General features: G+C 38.6%; 1 protein-coding gene and 1 long non-coding RNA gene across 7 annotated transcripts in view; one reads left to right on the top strand and one right to left on the bottom strand.

Annotated features, from left to right (window-relative positions):
- Positions 1-23,059, top strand: part of ARHGEF33 (Rho guanine nucleotide exchange factor 33) — a 90,908-nt gene that overhangs the window by 23,998 nt on the left and 43,851 nt on the right. For all 6 annotated transcript variants that reach the window (XM_036925543.2, XM_036925542.2, XM_057497272.1 and 3 more), the window contains exons 4-10: positions 1,056-1,105; positions 9,921-10,085; positions 10,402-10,523; positions 11,420-11,562; positions 14,086-14,145; positions 14,957-15,181; positions 18,569-18,698. In XM_036925543.2, the coding sequence (XP_036781438.2) occupies positions 1,056-1,105; positions 9,921-10,085; positions 10,402-10,523; positions 11,420-11,562; positions 14,086-14,145; positions 14,957-15,181; positions 18,569-18,698 (895 nt within the window). The remainder of the gene's footprint in view (positions 1-1,055; positions 1,106-9,920; positions 10,086-10,401; positions 10,524-11,419; positions 11,563-14,085; positions 14,146-14,956; positions 15,182-18,568; positions 18,699-23,059) is intronic.
- The window catches only part of LOC130682610 (uncharacterized), a 38,876-nt gene continuing 30,025 nt past the window's right edge, over positions 14,209-23,059 (bottom strand). The window contains exon 3 of the long non-coding RNA XR_008995875.1: positions 14,209-14,671. This is a non-coding gene — a long non-coding RNA (uncharacterized LOC130682610). The remainder of the gene's footprint in view (positions 14,672-23,059) is intronic.

Here is a 23,059-nt window from a genome sequence, read left to right as displayed (position 1 = left end):
AAGTAATCTCTACTTAAGCTTGTGTGGGGAGTTTTGGTAATCTCAATCCATCTGGGTTTCGTTGGTACAGGCCCCTGTGTGTGTAAATTCTGGGCTGAGATTATGTATTATTTATGAATCTAACTTACTAAAGCTGTTTCCTCCAAGGAAGGGTTTCCCGTATCAGGGTTTCCTGTCTTAAGAGAACAATATACACATCTGCACAACCAAATACTTGTAACCAGGGTTTCATTTACAAACTGCTTGATTCATAAAGTGTGACACAATGGAGATGTAGCTAAGTGGATGAGCAACAAGCTCCATATTTTACGTGGATCGCCTTGTTTTCATGGCCAGCCATTTTGGTTCTCAAAGGTACATTCCCAGCTAACGTTTTTTCTTCTTGGGTTGTAAATCATTTGTATAACCTACTACTTCCTTTGTGTTTGCCCTGTGTTTCACAGTCTCTAGTGTTGGCAATACTCTTTTCTTTCTGCCTGCATCCTTCCCAGAACCTTTCCACTGATAATTCCCTTCTATCAGCTCTCTTGCTCTGGAGGACAGCAAGATAGTCTTATCTCATCTGGGCAGTGACAGGAGGTTAGGGTTCAGGAGTCTGGCAAAGATCAGAGGCAGGACAATTTATGCAGGTCTCCTAAGAAGAGTGGAGTGATGAATGGATAGGCACCCGGTGGTGAGTAGCCTTCTTGCCGTAGAACTATCCCCCTCAGGTAACTTCAGTCAGCCCCAAGAACATGAGGGAGACCCTTCACGGGCATTCCCCTCTGGCTAATTAATGATCATTAATCATTCAGTTTGGCTGAGAAACTTCTCCACTGTAGTAGAACATGAATTTTGCTACAAGAGTTACATCAGGTAGATATGGTTTGGTCTTTAGGATGTGAATATAAAAACCACCTACACCAGCTTATGTTTTGTTCTTGTTGTATCGTTGGTTTCTTGTCATGCGAGCACAGATTCAGGACCCTATAAGTCCCCTTATTCCCTGCATGCATCTGAAGAGGATAGAGACAGAATGATCTGTGTTGACTGAACAAAGCTCTTTCTCCCTACAGGAGAGAATGAACATATGCCGATGAATAATCCTTCCACACAGATTTACCAGGTAAAGACAATTAGATTGCTTTGAACACTCCTGTGTGTAATAGTGATGACTGTCCTTTATGTACAAAGATTAGATTTTAGCACTTACAAATGTTCCCACATATATCACTGCATTTGTTTACTTAAAAAGATTGTGAGATGGGCAGGGCAGAGAACACCATTCACATTGTACTTTTAAGAAAACAGATTCTTGAAGGACAACTTATCCAGTCTGCAAAGTGCAGGACTGTCACTCCCACATCAGTAGGCTTTTCTTGCCTGTGGCCACCATCACTATGGACATTACATCGTGCAATAACTTTTCCATCGGAGAGAAGGGCAGAGCAAAGTTTGTTTTTCTCAGCTTCCTATTTTAGCAGAGGGAGAATTGAGAATGAAAAGGGCATTAACATTGCAAATGTTCAAATATGCTGATAGAAACTTTAAGCTCCTTTAAAACAATGGGAATAATTTACGAGGGAGATGAAAGTTACACAAAACATTTTGTAATATGCTTCAGAGAGGGTCACATCGACTACTCTGGCTCTCGAAATAGTATTTATTTCGCTTCTATCTTCCAAAGGGAAATTTAAAGTAAATTTCTGTCCTTAAAAATCATGGAAGTTTATTCTGATTGGACTAGGGAAACCCATAGTCCTCTCTAGAATTAAGTCAGTGTTCTCTGGAATACATGAGAAGGAAGAAAAAATTGACAGGGCTTGGTGGATTAGGAGAAATGGTGATTTAAAAGTTGGCTCTAAGTTTTAAGCTCTGGTAACAACGAAAAAGACTGGTTTCCTGAAAAGAGATATAGAAATCCAGAATTGCTGATAGTCTGGGGGGACTGTTATTAAGATGTGTTGAATTTAAGGGACAGTAAAGTGAAAACAACAACTAGTTCCCAGAAACAGCATGTATGTCGTGCCCAGTGAGGGCAAACTAACACAAGATTATGAAAATATTTTTTTTTTATCATGTTGCTTCTAGACCCACATAATAAGGGAGGGGGTGGAGAAACAGCCTCATTTCAATTTAATGTATATCTATTGAGCAGTTACTATGTGCAAACTCTACTGCTTGGCCTAATGAGAGACTCAACAGATGAAACAGACATTCACATTGATTTTTAAGCTTTCATCCCCTGGAAAACATGTACAATAAATAGCTGTTGGAAGGATTACAACAAAGACAATGACAGAATTCTATGGGATGTGGAGGAGGGATGAATGAATACTGACTGTAGGATTTGAACCAGGTATTTAAGGACAAATTGATTACTTGGTAAGTGGATATGGGGAAAGATACTTCAGGCAGAGGAACCAGATTGAACAAAGATGACAAACAGGAGTGGGTCTTCACTCAGTATGAATTTGATGCCTTACTTATCCAAGACCTCCAAATGCCTTCCCCGTACATCTGACCTGCGTGTGGCATTTGAAGGAGTGTATCTCTTTAAACTTGGGAATGATTTAAAGTCTATTAAAGATTGTATGTAGGTCACTCCCTGAATGTTGGCTAAATATAGCTGCAGTGGGGGTGGCCTCATTCTTTTGTTGTATCACAAGTCCAAGTACATCTGTTCACAGTGGAACAAATGAAGCAGTGGAAGTGAAGTCGGTCTGCATGACCTCTGTGATGCTGTGATTACAACTCCATCCTTGTTTTTAAAAGAATGCTTCCTAAGCCCCAGTCTGTTTACTCCAAGCAACATTTGACCAAAACAAGATGAAGGAGGAGAAGTAAACAAAGAAGAGGAAGAGGACGGAGGGACACAGGAGAGATTACCTATCATAGAATGCAATATATACAAAAAGGGAGAGCAAAACAAGAAATCTGAAGCAAAATATGACATTTCAGCCATTCTCTATCTCTTTATTTTCTTGACAGACTCCCAACCCTATCTAACATTATAGTACTTATTAACTTGTTTATTGTTTAATGTCTGTTTCCTCTAGAATGTAAGCTCCAAGGGCAGGGATTTAGTATATTTTGCTCTCTGTTGTATTCTCAGCATAAAGTATAGTGCCTGGAATATAATACATATTCAATAAATATTAGTTAAATGAATGAATATCTGCAAGATGTGAATATTGCTTTGAATCAAAAGGTCTGATGCACTCATTCAGTCTGGTGCCAAATGGTGTTTGGAAAATTGTCTGGTTCTTTGGGAAAAGAAAAAGGAGATCCTTACTTTATACCTTAATCAAAATAAATTTAAAAGTGGATTAAGGTTTTAAATATTAAAACTCAAACCATAAAAGTTTAGAATTACTGAATGTTTATTTTGTCTCTGGATGTGGAATGTATTTCTTAGTAAAAAAAAAGGCACTCGAAGAAATCACAAAAGAAAGGGTTTGAGAGCTCATCTATATTATAATAAAAAACTTTTCCAATGTAAATATATTTTCAATAAATTCAAAGGTAAATGACAAAATCAGAAAAATTCTTATGAGAAATATTACAAAGATTTAATGATATATAAATAGTTCATAGAAATCAATAAAAAAGGAAACTTCTGAGATGTCAGCAGAATATGGGCAAAGAACAGAAACAGTTTACCAAAGTAAAATTACAGATGGCTAACAAACAGAAGAAAAAGTTATTTTCTTACAAAAGAAGTAGAAGTTCAAAGAAACTATGACTAAAACAAGGAGTATTATGTTTGGCTACCTAATTAGCAAATAATAAAATAATTAATAATAGTTAATTCTGATGTGCATAAACTGGTGGAACCTTTTATGAAAATTATTGGGTAAAAATGCAGAAGTATTAAAATGTTCAGACCCCTTTTAGCCTCCCTGTATGTTGGATGGAGTTGACCTCCTCAGTAAGAGTAAGGTACAATGACCCAAATCACATCATAGACATCAACAGGAGAAAGAGCACTACCATCTCCTAGTCCATTCCAGGGAGAGTTACTGCCAGATCAAGTGAAGGAAGCAGTGTGGATATACTACCCACTCTGAAGCTTAGTATATTCCCTTTTATTTGAGCCCAAATCTATTTCCTTTTCCTCTCATCTTTTGTCCACTGTACCTAGCTCTATCAAAGTCTAATCCAGTCTCTTTTCCAGAGTCAGACTGTGCAGCTTCACCCTTGATTACCTCATTTTGTATATGGATTTTTAAAATTATGATTCCATTAACTTGAGAACAGGGGGCATCCCACAATTAAGGCAACAGATATGGCAATCGCAGAATTTAATCCTAGCTCAAACCTCACACAAATGATTTGAACTCTAACTGTATTTTTGGCTCACTTGTAGCTTTGGGAAGGTGAACAACTGCAGCTTCATCCATTTACATTACTTACGTTTCATATAGCTTGTCCAAGATATGTTTTTCTAAATACACTAATTTAGGATATTATACATCATACGGTATGTTTCTAAGAATGCACAACCATAGCATCCTAACTTTTCAAACCCTCTGGTCAAATACATTTTGTATACTTACTAATTAATTGAATATATTTTCTCTAATACAGTAGATTTCCCTTTGGGTCAAATACTACCTAACATCTTTTGACTTATAGTAATTTCATATTTAGGAATTTATCTTAAGGAAATAATGTACAACACATACAAAGCCTTATATGAAAAGCATTATATGTCAGTATTATTTATAATACTGAAAAATTACCAACAACATAAATTTCCAACAAGAATGAATGTGTAGGTAAATGGTGGCATGCCCATAGCATGGAATATTATGTAAATGTACTTAGAAAAAAAGTGAAGGCTTATAAGAATGTTAGGCAAAAGGAGGGGGCAGAATCAAAATATATCTGTAGTGTGATTTCAACCATATAAATATCTACATTTACACACATAGAACATAATAGAAGGAAATATGCCAAAACACTAATGGTTATATTAAAGAAATGAGACTTTGGGTGATGCTTTTTTCCTCTTTCTCTATAATGAAAATAATTTTTAAAAATTTATTTTTATGCGCCAAATTAAATTTTATGTGCCAATTTAAATTTATGTGCCAAAAGGATCTCTAATTGAAAAGTCATGGGAACCAGTCCTACAGCAATAGATTTCATTGTTAAAACTGCTATAGAATATTTTCTAGGATTTGCAAGTCCTGTTTGAACCTCAGTCTCTTTTTTGCTGTTGAGGAATGTTATCAAACAGTAGAGGTGTTAATTCTACTAGGCCTGTGGTACATCCAGGGATTGGTCCAACACACCGGCTTCATATCAGCTTCAAAAGTTCCCTGTAAGAATGACTTTAAGGGTCCACCTCTGCAGGGAGTGTAAGGGGTAAGGGGGTAGATTTGAGAAATTTGTTCTTGACTGTTCAAATGACTTGTTGCCCACTTTGTGTTTTATATTGTTACATTTCCAGGAATTAATAAAGAGGCCTAAAATTAGGAAGATGGAAACTGGTAGAAAGACCATGTTCCTTCTGTACAAACCCTGGTTTAGGGGGAAACCAAAGCAATTACCTTGGCAACCTTGGCATCATGTACTACTTTAAAACACCTTGAATTTTGCTCTTATAGAGCCTGTAGCCAGGTGTTGTAGGTATTTGGCATGCCTTCTGGAAGTTTCTCAAATCATGACATGTAGGCCTTTGCAGAGTTCTCCAGATACAGGCTCAGTCCCCTCAGTTTGCCTCCTATTAGCCTTCTGACCTTGATAATGGGACAGAAAAGAAGGAGAAATCTGTGTAAAAACAAGTTGGAGCAACTTGCAAAATTCGTAAAAATTTAGATTGAGGGATCTTTAGCAGAAAAAAAATTGGAAGACATTGACAAAAATTCATCTTAAGAAGAGTTAAGAAGCCAAGCAAAGAAAATTGAGAAACAGCAATTAAGAGCAGGAAATAGGAAGAATTCGGACTCCTCCCCGCTATTTTTTTGAGCCTAAGATGCCCTCTGTGGTGCCCTAGGCTTCGAAGTACAAGTCTTCCCTGAACCTGCCTCCAGCGGGAGCCCGCCTCCAGCGGCAGGATGGAGGGATCATAACCTCTCTAGAGCAGCTTCATGAAAAAATCAACGAGATGAGGAACGTGTTCAACTCGCTGGAGAACAAGGTAGACTCCCATTTCTAATCCTTGGGGTGGGCTGTGGGCTGTCAAACAAGAAAGCTGAAGAGAGAACAGAAAAAAGATGTGAAGTCTCTATCTTCAGAGTATTGTATTGTTCAAAAAGGAATGGCTAGTTGGTACTAGAAAACCAGTTTGAAGCAGCTAAAGATAACAAGAGCCACAAGCATCTTAAAAGTGTTATGTTGTCTCTGATATGTGACTGTGCTCACTACGGCATCCCCACCCTGGCTGATCAGTGGTTGTGGAGCTGTTTTTAAAGCAGTAATGTTACTTCAGTGGCAAGTAGCAAGGAGCTCCAAGTAATGTATGGGTTTATAATATATAAGAAATGGGCTCATAGCTCAGAATAGTTTCAAAGTTCCCAAAGTCCCTATATAAGATGTCTGTTAGGGAGAATTTTTGATAGTTCTTAATTTTTTGTGAACTGAGGTTCTACAGGTGAAAAAATTTACTTTCCCTTAGGAGCCTGCTGCTGCCTTTTGGCTCCTGGGGAAAACTGCACACATATCCACCTAAGGAAGCACTGGTGATGAAACCTATTTCTGTGGGATAGCAGTTCCCTTTGTTTTTTCAAGCCGGAAGCCTGAGTGAATTTCAAAGCACCTGAATGAATGTCAGGTTTCCTTTCTTCCTTCAATGTTAAAACTTGCATAAATTTTGCTTTGACATTATAGAGCTGTTGACTTTATTTGGCTCACAACAGATGAATTTATATAACAAGAATTACCAGATCAAAAGTAGTTGATCTGGTGATTTAATCTATCAAGACGATTAAATTAGGACATGTGCTGACATCCATCACAACGATTTATTAAAATTAAAAGTGATTGGAATGAAAAACAGATTAATTACGTTGTTTCCTAGTCTTCCAGCCCCAAATACTTGACAGGTCCTGCTTTTTCCCTCTGAATGATCTCTTTAGTTCCTCTTATTTCTCCCTCCTCCTAGCCCTTGAAAGAAACCTTTGTGAAGGACAGTGAGCCACAAAACCCTTTATTTAAAAAATATGGTGTAGGAAACTAAGGCATTTTATAGGTGGTGGTGCCATTGCAAGTTGGAACCATATGTATAACCAGACTCTGAAATGCTTAGAAATACACATCTGAAGGAATTTTGTTAAGGTAACTGGGCTTTAATTTCCATCCCTTTTATAAGAATATTTGGTGGGTACGTTTATTTATAGACTGAATCTTCTGTTTTAAAGAGAGACCTGGAGCTAAGAGTTCCTCTACTGGCCAGAGTGTAAAATCATAAATTCCAAGAAAGTGATGTTATGACAGTTGACCCTTGAACAATTCAGGGATTAGGGGTGCCTAACCCCTGTAATCCACTATAACTTTTGATTCCCTCAAAATTTAACTACTAATAGGCTACTGTTGACTGAAGCCTTACCAATAATACAGTCAATTAACACATGTTGTGTATGTTATGTTGGGTGGGGGGTTGAGTTTATTTTCCTCGGTTCTTGTCCTGCTTCAAAGAAGAATTGAAGGGCAGAGACACAGTAGTGAAGCAGAGTAAAAGTCTTATTTGAATGCACTCCAAGAGAGGAGCGGGCCTGAGTCAAGGTAGATAAAGGCAGGTTTACTTGAATAAAGCGGAGAGGAAGGAAAAATGGAGGAAAGGGAAGCTCACTGAACTGCTACTCAGCATAAGGGCATAATCCCTTGCCAACTCCTGAAGCCAGTGTCACCTGGTGTCCAGTGCCCACTTGGATCTGCACAGCGTAGGAACTAAGTTCCTAACATCCCAGGATTTGGCGGGGGGCTGCAGAGCACTGGATGGAGTGAGATTATGTTCTGAGAACTTCCCAAAGGCAAAGAAAAGAGATTTTCAGGCAGGCTTCTAAGGAGCATGATAGTACAGCTGCAGCCCTGTCTGGGTCACCCAGGCGACAGGAACTTGCAAGTCTCAGATCAGAGCTCTCAGCAGCCCCTTCCTACTTATCTGAAGTAGGACAGAGAGTGACACACTCAAAGAAAGGCGGTGTGGGCAACCTCAGAGAGGAGGCGTGCTTAAGGGTTTGGGGTCTGCGGTTTTACAGGGCTTTTTTGGATAGGAGTCAGCATAAAGCATGATGTATACAGGTGATTCATAATTCCTTTGGAGTTTTGTTTTAAGAATAGGATTACTTAGGTGACTGTTGGTTTGGGACTTCAGCATTCTTTGTTCACATAGGTTTATTTACACTTCTGAGGTCTGTCTCCTGCCCTGGTTACAAAGTTTCTTGATTAATGGCTGGAGGAAGTCAAAGAATGAGCTGGGCCTTTTAGCAGGCTAAAGTAAATCTTACAATGGCATGATCTAATTGATATGATGAAGACATGGGCTGTGCTCAGATATTTTTCTTTATCTGGAATATCTGGACATTCCAAGTTGCTCTTGGCCTTTGGAGCTTCAACTGATTAATTCATTAACTCAGTGAGTTCTTTCTGGCTCTCTAGTTTTATCTGGTTAACTCTTTGAGTCCCTTCTAGTGGGCTTTACTGGACTATTCTCCCTCCACCCGCCCGTATCTATTTTCAGCCTAACATGTTTTATGTATTATATACTGTATTCTTACAATAAAGTAAGCTAGAGAAAAGAAAATGTTTTTGCAAACTGTTGCAAATTTCCAAAAAATTTTCCAATACAATTTATTGAAAAAATAAATCTCCATATAAGTGGACCCATGCAATCCTAACCCATGTTGTTCAAGGGTCAACTGTATTACCTTTTGTTATTATTATCTTAATATTCTGTCTGTTGAAAATGCATTTTTCATTTGTATAATAAATAAAACTGAACTTTAGAAGTGCTCCATTTTCTCCACATTTCTGTCTGTGCTTAACTTTTTTGATGTGCCACTTAAAGGAGAATTAACATTTCTTGAACACCTTCTATGTACCAAGCACGCACTATGACAGGCACCTTACCTACGTTTCATTTAATTCTCAAGATAGTCCTGTGAAACAGGTGTTACTACAGTTATTTTATGAGTGTGGAAACTGTACAAAAAGGTTAACCAACTTGCCTAAGGTCTCAGTACTTGCAGGAGAGAGCTAGGATTTGAACCCTATCTGACTCTAAAACTGACACCCTTTTCATAGTGTGGAAGTTCACAATGGAAGTCTGTTACGTGCATTCCTACATCCCCAGGCTTGGCTGCTGGAGATGTTTCATTCCACCATCAACAATGTGCTGAGCTCCTGCCATTGCAGTTATTTTCTGCCACTGAAAATACCATTGTCTCCTTTTCTATGATAACATCCAAGAATAAATACATACATACATATTTTAAGCTTCTTCCTTTTCAAAGAAATTCTGATATGCTGGTTATTACTCTTTTTATCATTTAATTTTTTAATGAAAAAAATAACTTTCTTCATCTTTCCATAGCAACTGGAGATAATATAACCCATTCCTTCTCTCATGGAATTCAAAGAGTTACTGGATCAAGACTGTCTTTCAAATGCATATGTTGTTTTTTCAAGTTAATCTCATTTTATTGAAAGGTATTAGAATAGTAGCTTGCAGAAGCACTTGTAAACCTAATGGCTTGCTTTCTTATCATTATCAAGTTTCACCATGTGTCGTATAAAAGGACCTTCTTTTCCCTAGAATGGGGCCAAGGTTGCCTTAAGCTGTCCAGACTTAAGTCTACCAGTAAATGAGACCTGTACATTTTTCAGAGCCTGGTTTCTCAAAAAAAAAAAAAAAAAAAAAAAAACCAAAGGGTCAATGGTACCATTTATAATAACTGACAACAAATTGAATTAACTCTTCATGTATTATTTAGTTGCAGGCCCTAGCCTCTGAACTAAAAACTGGTTTCACGGAAGCAATGCAAGAACTGTCAAGAATTCAACATGGAGAATATGCTTTGGAAGAGAAGGTTAAGAGCTGCAAATGTTCCATGGAAGAAAAAGTTACTGAGATGAAGAATTCATTAAACTATTTCAAGGTAGACTTCTCTGCAATTTCCCTGCTGAAGAGAGAACCTTGGTCTTAGCCATACAAGTAGAAAATTTGCCTTTTCATGTAGCAGCCAAATATAAGAATTTTCTTTCTGGCCCAGTCACTAATTGTCATGGTAAAATATCTATTCCGTGTTTTTCTTTCTTGGAACTCTGTGTTAATATCAGAGAACATAATGGAAGTAAAATTTTCATTTGTCATTCATTCATTCAACAATTAAAAGCTTACTGTGTACTAGATATTATGTTATATACTTCAACTCCACATACCAAATTAAATGCATATCGATGTTTATTTTCTAGGAAGAGCTGAGCAATGCTATGTCAATGATTCAGGCCATCACTTCCAAACAAGAAGAAATGCAACAGAAAATTGAACAGCTTCAACAGGAGAAGCGGCGAGAATCCCGAAAAGTTAAAGCTAAGTGAGTGTCTTACAAAAAATTGACCAAAGGCAAACACATAAGCAATGGATTGTAAAGGGCATTGAGGACACCTTCCCCACTACCAGTGATACTGGTCAGCACATGATGGAGGTTATAGAGACATAAAAGTTGATTAATACTAAAAATGGATGTTAACTATTACATGAAAGATGCACTCAGTACAATAGGAAGTGAAATGAAATTGATATAAGATGACATGTAGAATTTGATTTCAGCAGTAGAAACACACAAAATAACTAGAAAGATCTATTTAAAAATAATGATTGTTCTATTAAGATAGTGGAGACACCAGTGCTTTTCTTTTTTTATTAGTTTTCTAAAATTTCTGTAATGCTATTATTTTACTTCTACCATTGAAAATAAATTTGTGCTAATATCTCAACCAGGTTGAATCAAATTTTACTGTTAAACAAATAGAATCTTAACTGTTATGTTTTTAATATTACCAAATGTGAAATAGAAATATGGCAATAATATTTGTGTGACCCTGGAGAATGGCTTATTTTTTCCGTTGAAGACTTGGGGCTTCCTGGTACCTTTATATTGCTTGTTAAGTGACTATAAATCATCCCAAGCAGATTTTCACCACTGCAAACTCTGTAAAGATTCTGATGACAGCAAAGCCAGTAACAGAAAAATAAGACTATATATATTGCAATTAGGAGGTGATTCATAGATATTTAATTTTTTTTCTCCAGCTTTGGTGATGAATGAAGTTGAGCTATAAGAATTGCTAGTATTTAACTGTTTTAAATTTATAAAAACAGCAATTTTGTATGGCTCCAGCCAGTAACCCAGAAATTTTCTTGAGTTATTCTGAACTGAATCTCTTCTTAACCTATCAGGTATTAAGACTCTTCATTTCCCTTCCCCAGGAAAACTCAAAAAGAAGAACATGGACCCCAGGCTGGGCCAGCTCAGGCGCAAGGAAGTCCCTTCAGTTCCATCAACATCCCTGAGCCTGTCCTTCCCAGTGAAGACTTTACAAACCTTCTGCCTTCTCAGGCCTATGAAAAAGGTACAGTTCACAAATCACATTGAATTAGTTAAGCAATTTTCCCCTGATGCCTAGGGCTTGAGTAGTAGTGAGAATGGGCTTAAATCCTGCACTCTTATTAGAGGAATATGGTGTATTGCTCAAGGTTTTTCCTCTGGTAGCAGGAATTTAGAAGAATCCATAGAAAAGTCTGCCTAATTTTAAAAGATTTTTTAGGGGAGGGGGGAGTACTAATCTGGGTATTCTAAATTTCAAATGAATTAGAAATAATTTATTGCACAATAACACTGTACCAACCCTAGGAGAAAAATCTTTTAAAAATTATTTACTCCAATAAATTATTTTATTTTCTACATTACTTCTCAATCCTCATCTCATTGTATAGATGTTTTAAAACTAGTTGTATTCTTAGAATAGATAAACTTGTGTTCTGCTTTTTTTTTTCAGCAAAGATTACACTCGTATGAGAAAGTCCTGTCTGCCCTAACTGGCAGGCAGTGACGTCAGTGGCGGGCCAACTCTGTACTACTCCTTCTCTGGACAACCAGAGCTGGTGCCTGTCTGTGAGCTCAAACAGTCGCTAACCCAATTCCTGATCTGAGGGATGATAGAACAGATGCTCAAAAATCATACCTGGGCAGTACTAAAGAAACTGGCTTTCCAAGGGATGTCTGTAACCATGTTCCGTTGCATGTTTGCTACATCTTTGTATCTTCAACAATGTACTGCAAAGGACCTTATACACAGGAGAATGAATGTAGATGGTAACATTATTAGATAAATGCTCCTTTGCATGTAGAAAGTCTCCGAAAGAGGTTCAGGGACTTCTCAACCAACTGTAAGCTACTCAAGGGCAGGGCTGCTGGTTTTTTACCCTTATGGCTTAAGCCACAATTTGGCTCATATATTCATAGATAATAAATAGGTTTTGATACCTGAATTTAAATATCTAAATCAGATGGCTTTTAATTGGTGTAACTGCAAGGTCTAGATATGCTTTTTGACTTGTAGTTTTTTATCACTTCGAGTAGTTATTTTAGAGACTGTTATAGTAGTCTAGGAAAACTCATGTGATCCATCTAGGGAATGGTTTCCTCACAGGTGGCTCTATTCTCTTTGCTTCATGTCACAGGGTGCATGATAGAAAGTGATAATCTCATTAGGGAAGAATACAGGATGGGCTTGGAAAGTAGAGTCAGATCAATGCCATGTCCTCTTGGAACATGTTCACAGGAAAGATTAAAAATTATATTTACAAAGTGCCCAGATGGATTTAAATTAGTTGTTTAGTGGAAGTCCTCCTTCCTTCCCTGTTATATAGGTATGGCTTATGCAACATAGTTTATTCACCAAGTTGCTACAGAAATTTGGGAATAATGGGGCATAATAAGACATTTTGGATACTATTAGTTGTAGGTTATGTTGAAACTCAGGGTCCCAGGGGCAAACTTTCAGATAGGGTTGGACTACCCACTAATAATAATAAAATGATGCATTTGTTATCTATTGCCCCCAAATTCAGTAGCTTATAATAGCAAAGATTTGTTATGTCACAGTTTCTCTGAGTCAGGAATCTGCACAGCTTAGCTGGGTGCCTCTGGCTTGAGGTCTCTCATAAGGTCGTAGACAGTGTTGGTTGTTCCACTACCCATTTATCCATCCTTCTGTCCGTCCAGCCACCCATCCATCCACTCCCAGCACTGATTTAGGGTGACATATAGTAATTTAAGGAAACAATGAAAAGTCCTGCCCTTATGGAGCCTTTGTCCTGAAGGAAGCACATAATGAACAAGGTAAAAAGTATATGTAGTGTGTCAGACAGTGGTAAGAAGGAAAATAAGGAAATGCAGGTATGATTTTAAGAGGGTGCCAGGTAAAGACCTGAAAGAAGGGAGAAGGGTAGTTTATGGGTCCTGAGGGGAAGACAGGGAACAGCCAATGTCAAGGTCCTGGCAGGGACATGATTGATGTGTTCCAGGAATAACAAGAAGACTGGGAGGGATAAGGTGGAGTGAACAAGGAAGACAATGGGAGATACGGTTTAAAAAAGGAGGAAACAGCAGGCATGGGAGGACGGCAGATATTTTAGGGCCTTATGGTCATTACAAAGTCTTTGGCTTTTATACCGACAAGGGAAACCACGGGATTAGGCAGCAGTTTGATGTTAGCATTAGGCAGAGGAGTGATGTGGTCTGACATAACGCTTTAATAGCCTCATTCTGGCCCTTTTTATCATTACCATCATAGTTAAACAGTAATTTAACTCTTACCGTGTACCAGGTACTACTTTAAGCAGTTTACAAACTACCTGATTTAATTCTTACAGTAGTCTATAAGGTAAGTACAACTGTTACACATTCTTTTACAGAAGAGAAAACAGCACTTGCCACACTATATTGTAATTTTCTTCCTTTCTGTTGTTCTGTCTCTCTTTTACTGCTCTGTCTTCCCCAGTAAACTATACATTCTGAGTCTGTCCCCACTGCCTTGCTCAGTCCATGCCAGTGGAATGGACACTGATTGAAAGCTTTCCTTTCTCTGCAGCCCAGGAACCCAGATCCATGCATGTAGCAGACAGTAATATGAAGGGAATGATGGGGCCTGGTAAGTGGCTCTATTTTGAGTTCTATTTTCTTCTAGCAATTCCACCCTACCCCTTCTTCCACCTTCCTTGCTTTAACTTCCTCAGTCCCAAACCAAGCATGGAAGAACTCAAGCAAGATTAAGCATTATAGTTACAAAGATTCCAGTAAGTGTGCGGTTATGACTCAGTTACCTCACAGAGACAGAAGGGGTGAGGAGGTTTAAGACAAAACTAGTATTCTGGCTCATTTCAGTCACCAGTGAATTTACATTTGCCAAGAACTCACAGGTGTATGTAGTAATGACATAAGTTTTCTATGCCCCACACATTTTAGAGTTTACTTAAAAGTTATTTACTTAGTGGACAGCTCACCAGAATTTTACAAATTATTTCATCTTCCCTCCCTCTCTTCCTCTTTCCTTTATGCAACTTTCCATCATCAGGGCCAAGGAGGACAAATTCTAAAAGAAGATACTGTCTTGGCAGCCTTCTTTCCTCCTCTTCCTGTATTTTCTTTCCATTGGTGCTGCACGCTGGTGTGTTCACCTGCAAGGGAGCAGATATAAGGTGCCAATGTATACTACTATAACTGGTCATATTATTTCACAAATTTGTTTTTTGAAAAAAACCTTTATTTACTAGAGACTATATACAAAGATTAGAGGATAAATAGACCAGGGAAAGAGAGATGTGACTTTGCAACAGTGGAAATGTTTAATCTTTAATTGATATATTTTATCTCCAAGGAATAGTTGTACCCAAACTTGAGCATAATATTTGAGAGTAGTAACAAATACAATTTTTTGAAAAGTCAGGTGTTCATTTTTTCAGGAATGAATCCAACAACTCCAGAAGCAGAAGAAAACCTTAAGTCTTGTCTCTCAGCTGATATCCAACCCAAAGGCCATCTGCCGTCTGCTGTGTGGAGGCAGCCTAAGGATGGTAAAGAATGGGGCGAGGAGTACGTCACGAAAGACCACCCAGATAAACTCAAGGAGGCTGGCCAGGGCAGACACAGCTCCTTGGAAAATGCTCTCTGTGAGACCTCTTTAGCTGGTAAGTCCCAAGAGGATATGCAAACGGAATGTTTAAACAACAGGAAGCCTAAAGTTTGGAGTTCTTACAGATTCCGGAGGATAAACTAGTCTCTGGCTCCTTCTCCCGTGAACGATCTGAAGCCTATAGAGAGGAAGCGCCTCACCTGAGGTCACATGGCCTGGTGGGACTACCGCCTTGATTGGGGTGGTCATGACATTTAGTGTCAGTGCTCTGAGGGAAAAAAAGGCATAACATTGGTGGAGAAGAGGGCAGAATTTTGAGAACTATTTGGTCAGTGATGTGGATTCTCCAATGTATGAATCTTTTATCAGTTCGTCCACCACCAAAACATCAAACACGCAACACAGTCTGTCCTCCGGTCCTCCCTCTTTCTTTCCCTCTTTTTTCAGATCATAAATCATAACTGAACACTTACTGCATGTCACACAATGGCATTTCCCTCAAACTATTTTGTGAGAGGTAATTTTTTTTAATCAATTTTTATTATCGAATACATAAAACACTGAACAGTATTAAAAAATTTACCCTGAAGAATAGCAGCAACCACTTTAAATTCTTTTGACTGCTTCCGGTACTTGCTTCCATGCTTTAAAAAAAGTTTATGCTGCTGTTTTTTTAATCGGTACTTTATTGATGGTTAATTTACATAGAGTAAAATCCACAAAACTCAAGTTTAAGCTCATTGGTTTTTCATGTATGTATATCCCCTTGTTATCACCCCAAATCAAGATATATAGTATTTCTATCAACCCAGAAAATTTTCTCATGCACCGTTCTAGTCAATACCCTTCCAGAGATCCACTATTCTCAGTTTTATCACCATAAATTAGTTTTGTCTGTTCTTGAACTTCATATAAATGGAAAAAGGTAATATGTACTCTTTTGTGTGTCTTTCTCCTCTCAATGTAATGTATGGGGGTAATTCATTCAGTAACTCATTCCTTTTTCAAATCACATTAAATGGATTTACTACAATATGTTTATCCATTCTCCTGTTACTGGACATTTGGATGGTTTCCACTTTAGTGCTATTTTGAATAAAACTGTTATGGATATTCTTGTACAAGTCCTTTTTTGGATATATGTCCTCATTTCTCTTGGGTGTATACCAAGGAGTGATATCTCTAGGTTATAAGACAGGATTATGTTTAACTTTCAAACGTCAAGCAATTCTCCAAAGTGGTTGGAACATTTTATACCCTTTCCAGCAATATATGAGAGTTCTTGTTGCTTCACATCCTTCCCAATACTTAATACATTCAGTCTTTTTAATTTTAGCCATTTTCATGGGTGCATACTGGTATCACACTGTATTTTAATTTGCACTTCCCTGTTGACCAATGATGCTGACCATCATTTCACATCCTTATTGGCTATTCATAATCTTCTTTAATGAAGTGACTATTTTTAAGCCCTTTGTTTAACTTTAAAATTGGGTTATCTTTTTATTACCTATTAGTAAGATTCTTAATACACTTTGGATATGAATTCTTTGTTAGCTTTATGAGTTGAAAATGCTTTATTTCAGTCTGTGGCTTGCCTTTTCACACTCTTAATAATATTTTGATGAATAGGTGTTTTTAATTTTGATGAAGTTTAATTTATCCATTTTAAACTTTTAAAATAGATTGTGACTTCTGTGTCTTTCCAAGAAATCTTTGCCTCTCCCAAAGTTGTAAAGATACTCTAGTATGTTTTCTTCTAAAATCTTTGATGTTTTAGTTTTCACATTTTGATGTGTGGTATGAGAAAGGAGTCCAGATTCATTGTTTTCCCATATGGCTATCCAGTTGCTTCAGCAACATTTATTGAAAATATCCTTCTTCCTTCACTGAATTGCACAGGGAGAGTCAACTGATCATATATGGGTAGGTCCAATTCTAGACTCTATATTCTTTTTTATTTCAATTAGCAAAAAATTGACATCTTGAAGTATTGAGTCTTCCAAAGAACATGGTATATGTCTTCCTTTATATAGGTCTGTCTTAATTTTTTTTCCTATTATTAATTTGCTACTATCCTCTCATCTATTTCTTTTCTTTTCTCTGAAACTTCTGCTAATATGATGTTGGATCTCCTGGATTGATTTTCTCCACTACCATCTTTTCTCTTCTATTTTTCTTCAATATGTCTCTTTCTTGTTTATTTGGGGGTGGAAGTGAGTAGGCATATTTCCTTGACTTTATCTTCTACTCTTCAGTCTTTGCAAAAAAATACCAAAAAGTTTCTTTTGTTTTTTTTTAAATAACATCTTTGTAAAAAAAATTAGATAATTAGATTGATTGTACTTTATGCATTTAATATTTAATCTTAAATGGCTAGAATATTTTTCTTGTATATCTTTGAGGATATTAATTACAATATTTTAAATAGTTTTCTTTTGTTTCTGCATTTGCATTGTTTTTCTTTAATTGAGGTATTATATATATTATACTAGTTTCAGATATAGAATATAGTAACTTGTTATTTTTATATACTGTGAAATCACCACAAGTCTCATTAACATTGTCACCATTACATAGTTACACATTTTTTCTTCTGATAGAACTTTCAATATCTCCTCTTTCAGCAATTTTCAATTACATAATGCAGTATTAACTATCGTCACCATGCTGTACATTACATCTCCCTGCGTTGTCTGTTTAGTCGGGGTTCCCACTCTCATTAAAAAATATATAATATATATATATATATACTTTTCCTTCTTTCTTTTATGGTATAAGCTTGATTCAAGTGTCTGAGGATCTGGAGCTAATTATTTATGAGTAAAAGAGAGGCACTAAAGAAAAAGAAACCTGGAAATTCTGTACTGGCCAAGCTTATCAAGAAATGGGCTTTGTAACAGGCTAGTCAGGTGGCAGATTGACTTTTTGGTGGGCGGCCTCTCGCCATCAGTGTCTGTGGGCCCTCTTCCCTTGGGTGGTCGCTTTCTCCCGTGGCAGACCCTCCAGTCTCCTGCCTGGAGAGAAGTCTAGCTGCTGGCAAGCTGGACCCTGCCAGGGAAGGGCCTGAGGGGAGTCTCTGGTGTCTTTAGCCCAGATCCCAGAGAGCAGGGCTCCTCTACTTTAACTTTTCCCATTTCCCATAGGGTGGAAGTGAGGCAGCCGTCTGGCATGGGGGCGGGGGCCTGGAAGACCACTTGAACTTTACGTAGACTGTGTTTCCTGTTTGCAGCATTGCCCCTTATCCACAGATGAGAACACCAAGGTTTTGTGCCTTTTGCTCTACCGAATTAACTAGCATACCTCCATTCTGTTTTCTATCTTCCAAAAACTTGCTGGTGTCTCTCTTGATTGCTTTCACTGTCATTTTATTGCTTCCTATCATTTAATGGGGTTTTGGGAAGTAGTCAACAAAAATTCCCTCTTTGGTTTATTTTTAAAGCTAAAAGACAGACTGTGGCTCTAGAACTGCTTGAATCAGAAAGAAAATATGTCATTAACATCTCTCTGATCCTGAAGATCAAGGCAACATTCCAGGGGTCAGATGGAAAGAGGAATTCCAAAGAGAGAAGGTATCCATGTATTCATTGCCTTTGCTTTTCAGATTGATTAACATATAAGGTAAGTTGTTTATTGTTTTCACTTTGGAAATTCTGAGACCTGTAAAGAGTTCTAGAAATACACTTTGAAAAGAGAATAGGCAGTAACAAAAGGAAGCCCCTGGTGAGTCTCAAATTTAGATCTTTGGCAGACAGGAAAATAAGTGCAGTCTCCATGGCCTCAGTGTCCCTGGCATGTCTGCTAAGAACCTAAAGGGAGAACACGCGCTGCATTGAGGCACTGCTCTCTGTTGCCATCTGCATGTCCCCCTGGGATCACAGGTCTCACAGAGGTACAGGGGGATGGATGCAGTGGAAGTCGAAGGCACTAAGTGGCCATTAGATAAATGGTATATGCAGCTGATATGACTATGAACTTGGACCTTTCTTACTACTTTTTCAGGTGATACCTTGGTACCATATAATACATAAGTGCATGTGTGTGTGTGTGTGTGTGTGTACCTGTGTTGTGGGGTAAGGCTTCCATGGGGGCTGCAGTGTACTGTAACAGCATGCCAGCCACCAGATCACAATACTCCTTGATCTGGATCTGTTCATAATCTTTAGATTTGTTGAGAGAAAGCACGAAGGAGGAAACCATGATTTGGTAGAAAAGACTAATGTAATGAAGATGGAATAATCTAGAATATTAAGGAAAAGGCTAATCAAAAAAGTATGGAAAGTCTGAATTATGGACTATTTTGGACAAATGTAGCATTATTACTTTAAATATTCTATTCAGTGAGATACATGGGTGGTTCATACATGGTGAATCTACCTAGGGAAGACCCTAATTGTATTTTCCTGCTCCTTACCACCCCCCCAAGTTTACTTGGCTTTGCAGCTGCCAAGAAAATCACCAATGCATAAGCTCCCCCTTCTAAATGACTGAGGTGAGAAAATATTCCCAACAAACTCAAAGTGGGCTTCACTATTTTCAATAATTATTTTACTACAAAACTGAGCTATACCAAATATGAGAAAGCAACAAAGAACAGAAAGAGAAATGAAACACAGCCAAAGCTGAGGCCAACAGAGGCTCTGACAGGGCTTCTTCACCTTCTCTCAGTGGCCACCCAGATTTTCACTCTGCTTCCTTCCCCATCTGGCCACTGGATTCCCCCTCCTAGACTCCAGCCCAGCTTGTCCTCCCTCCCAGATTGCCCCTTCAGCTCCCTGAGAAGTCTCTAGAGCCTCTAGTGCTGTTGCTGTTGCCAAAGACTTGCTCAGTTTACATTGATCAAACCTAATGGTGAGCCCACCTTTTGGAGTGGCTTTGCTTCCACATCTACAGTTCTAAGCCAGTAGCATCTCTTCCTAGTCTCTGAAAGTTTGGGGACAGGGCAAGGAGGAAGAGAAAATTGTTTACTATCGAACACAGTAACCATACCCTGTGCTAGGCTCTTCATTTATAGCTTCATGAAATCTTCACCAGAAACCTGTGAACCCTACCTCATAGATGAAGAAAAACAGGTCCAGAGCCAGGTAGCCATTAGGGCCAGAATTCAAACCCAGGCCTGTCTGACATGGCGCTTTGTGATCTTTCCATATCACATGGTTTCTCTATAGGCCTAGTGCCTTCAGCGACACCACTTTGACTAAGAGCAATGTCAGGTTTCTCAGGCAGAAGCAGACTTTGTCTCTTCCTATTTCAAACCTCAGGCTTCCTTCTTAACAGCCCACAAGTTCTTTCTTCAAATCTCAGCTGACTGGGCAAATAGGGATGCTAGAAACATTCTTAGCTCACTGAAGCTCTTTTCTGCTTCTCGTCCTTTCCTACTGCTCCAAGACATTCTCTCATGACCCATTACTAAGGAAAAAATGGATCTCTCTCCCATACCTTGAGATTAAAAAAAAATTAAAGCTATCATAACATCTTCAATGAGGGTAAGATAACAGTAATTTCTCCTATCTATAATAATGCTATTCATGCTAGTTATTTACTGAGCTAACCCTCTTCTTTCTTTTAATAGACCAAGAAAAGAAAAAGTTAATTCAATACTCTTAGTACTAGTACAAAGTCTCCTGTTCTAAGCTTTGCCCTGTCGTCATTTTTCTACCCTAGGGTTAGATTTTCATTATTCTTCTTCATTCACTATATTTCTTCTTTTTTCTAAGCTTTTCTGAAGCCTCCACACATACTTTACAGAGATCAGCTGAATGAAATTCAAAACAGAATGAGTTTATTCCTTTTCCCTACTGGTGGTGTTCCCCATTAAAAGATGAAAATGAATTTATTAGGATCTACTATTTTCCCATCATAAACTGCAAGCTTTCAGCACTTTCTACCCCCATTAAAGAGTAACCTTGGGCAGAAAATAAAACCCATCACAAGTACAATTTGATCTTCAAACCTGAGTTTGCCTTGCCTTCTCAAACCTAAAAAATAAAACTTCAGGTTTTCCCTAGGAAAAAAAACGTGAAATGCTTAAGAGCCTCCCCTCTGCCTGTTTTGAGCCCAACAAGCTGTATACTACAGATCACCACCAGGTGGCATATGTTCAGTCATCAATGCCCATCAGATTGGGTTAAAAGCTCTTGCTGAAGCTCAGGAATTATTTAGGCCTACAACACTGACAAAGGGCTGTTACCAGTTTGTAACTATAACTGGGTTTTCCTTGATTGCTGTTAGTTTTTTTCCCTCATTGTTTAAGAACTGTATTGTGGGAACTGAAATAACTTTGAAGGCTTTAAAAAGAATATACTACTTATGTTGCCACAATTTCAACCCTAGTAAGGAACAGAAAAGAAGCTGAGCACTTAATACTTTGATCTGCATGAAACAGTTGCTTCTGGGAGTCAGGTTTGGCTACAGGTGAACAGTGAAATAGGGTAAATGTGTCTATACTTCTATACTTTTCCCCTCTGTTCTCCATCTCCTTGGCTCACATCCTCCACACTCCTCCCCAGTTTCAAAAAATAACCTTATTAAATAAAAAAGTTTTTTAGCGATGTTTTCAATATTTGATACAAAACCCACCATAGGTCAAGCTTTTCATGTAACCTATGTGTTTCCATAATACTCGATGGGAGCATTAGTCTTCTCTGCCGTGACCCTGAAATCTCAAACTGTTATCTCAGTGGACAGGCCAGGAGGTACCTGGACTCCAAAAGGATACCAGCTCTCCGACTCTGCAAGAACACTGGTCACAGTGTAGAGAAGGCAGCTTTCTCAAAAAAGTAGAAAGAAAGAAAGAGAGAGAAAGAGAGAGAAGAGAGAGAGAGAGAGAGAGAGAGAGAGAGAGAGAGAGAGAGAGAGAGAGAGAGAGAGAGAGAGAAAGAAGGGAAGAGCAGAGGGGAGGGGAGGCAAGAAGAGGAAAAAAAGAGAAAAAGAAACAATATAATCCCAGACACTTTACAGTTCTTACCATGGGGCCCTAACATCTTTCAGTATCACACCAGGAATATTACCCAAAGTCTAGCCTCTGATCGGGAGAATCTTTCACACCTGTATCTTTGTGCACATGCAGTGTTTCATTCTTTCAGTTGCACCAGTTGTGCTTTCGTCATGCAGCTTTATGGTCTTACCCCAGGCACTCCTGAAAATTCCCTCTGATCTGGACAGGGAATTCTTAGATCTTGCAAGCCCACTGCACTAGTCCTAAGGGCTCAGATCAGGGGGCTCCTCTTCTTAGGCTTACAGATCAGCTGGCTTTGATGTGAAAACCAGTGAGTGGCTCAGGAGGTGAAGGGTGGAAGGCAGGAGTGGAAGGACTCCTTGTATCTTTTCACAGGGTGCTGGTTACTGTCCTGGTGTTTAGGTGTCTGCTCTGAGCTACAGCCACAGGGGTCTTTGTTTAGCTCAGAGATGGGTTGAGGGACCTCTTCTCCAATGGGCATCCTTCCTATTGTTCTCAATAAGGGTCTGCTTGTTCAGGGTTGGCAAAGCACTCCAACTGCCCACAAATTTACTCTACTGGACCCTGGGGAAATATCCAGTTAAGTTTGGCTTTCTCTGACAAGCAGGCTGTCACTTTCATCTTTGTTAAACTTGTGGTCTTGAAAGCACAAGGGAATCTTCTTTCAATTCTCATAAGTCACCACGTGAGAGCTCAGAATCCTTCTGTGTCCCAGCAAAACTTTATTTCCTTCGTTTCTTCCTTCCTCATTCCTATAGCCCTCTGATCACCCTGCCCTTCTCCATTCAGTCCCCCTTCCTCCTCCCATGACTCCTTTTCCTCCCTCCTCTCCACCCATCCTGGCCTGACATGTCTCTTCCTCCCTTCATTTCCTCTGAAAAAAATGAGGTGCACTGAGGGATGGGGGAGAAGAATGTGAGAGAAGGAAGGGGAGTCTATGCATCTCCAGGGAGGAGCAGGCCAGGCCTGGTCTGC

This window comes from Manis pentadactyla, chromosome 2 (genome assembly GCF_030020395.1).
Source record: "Manis pentadactyla isolate mManPen7 chromosome 2, mManPen7.hap1, whole genome shotgun sequence".
NCBI classification, from domain to species: Eukaryota; Metazoa; Chordata; class Mammalia; order Pholidota; family Manidae; genus Manis; species Manis pentadactyla.
This window is presented reverse-complemented; position numbering and strand designations above follow the sequence as displayed.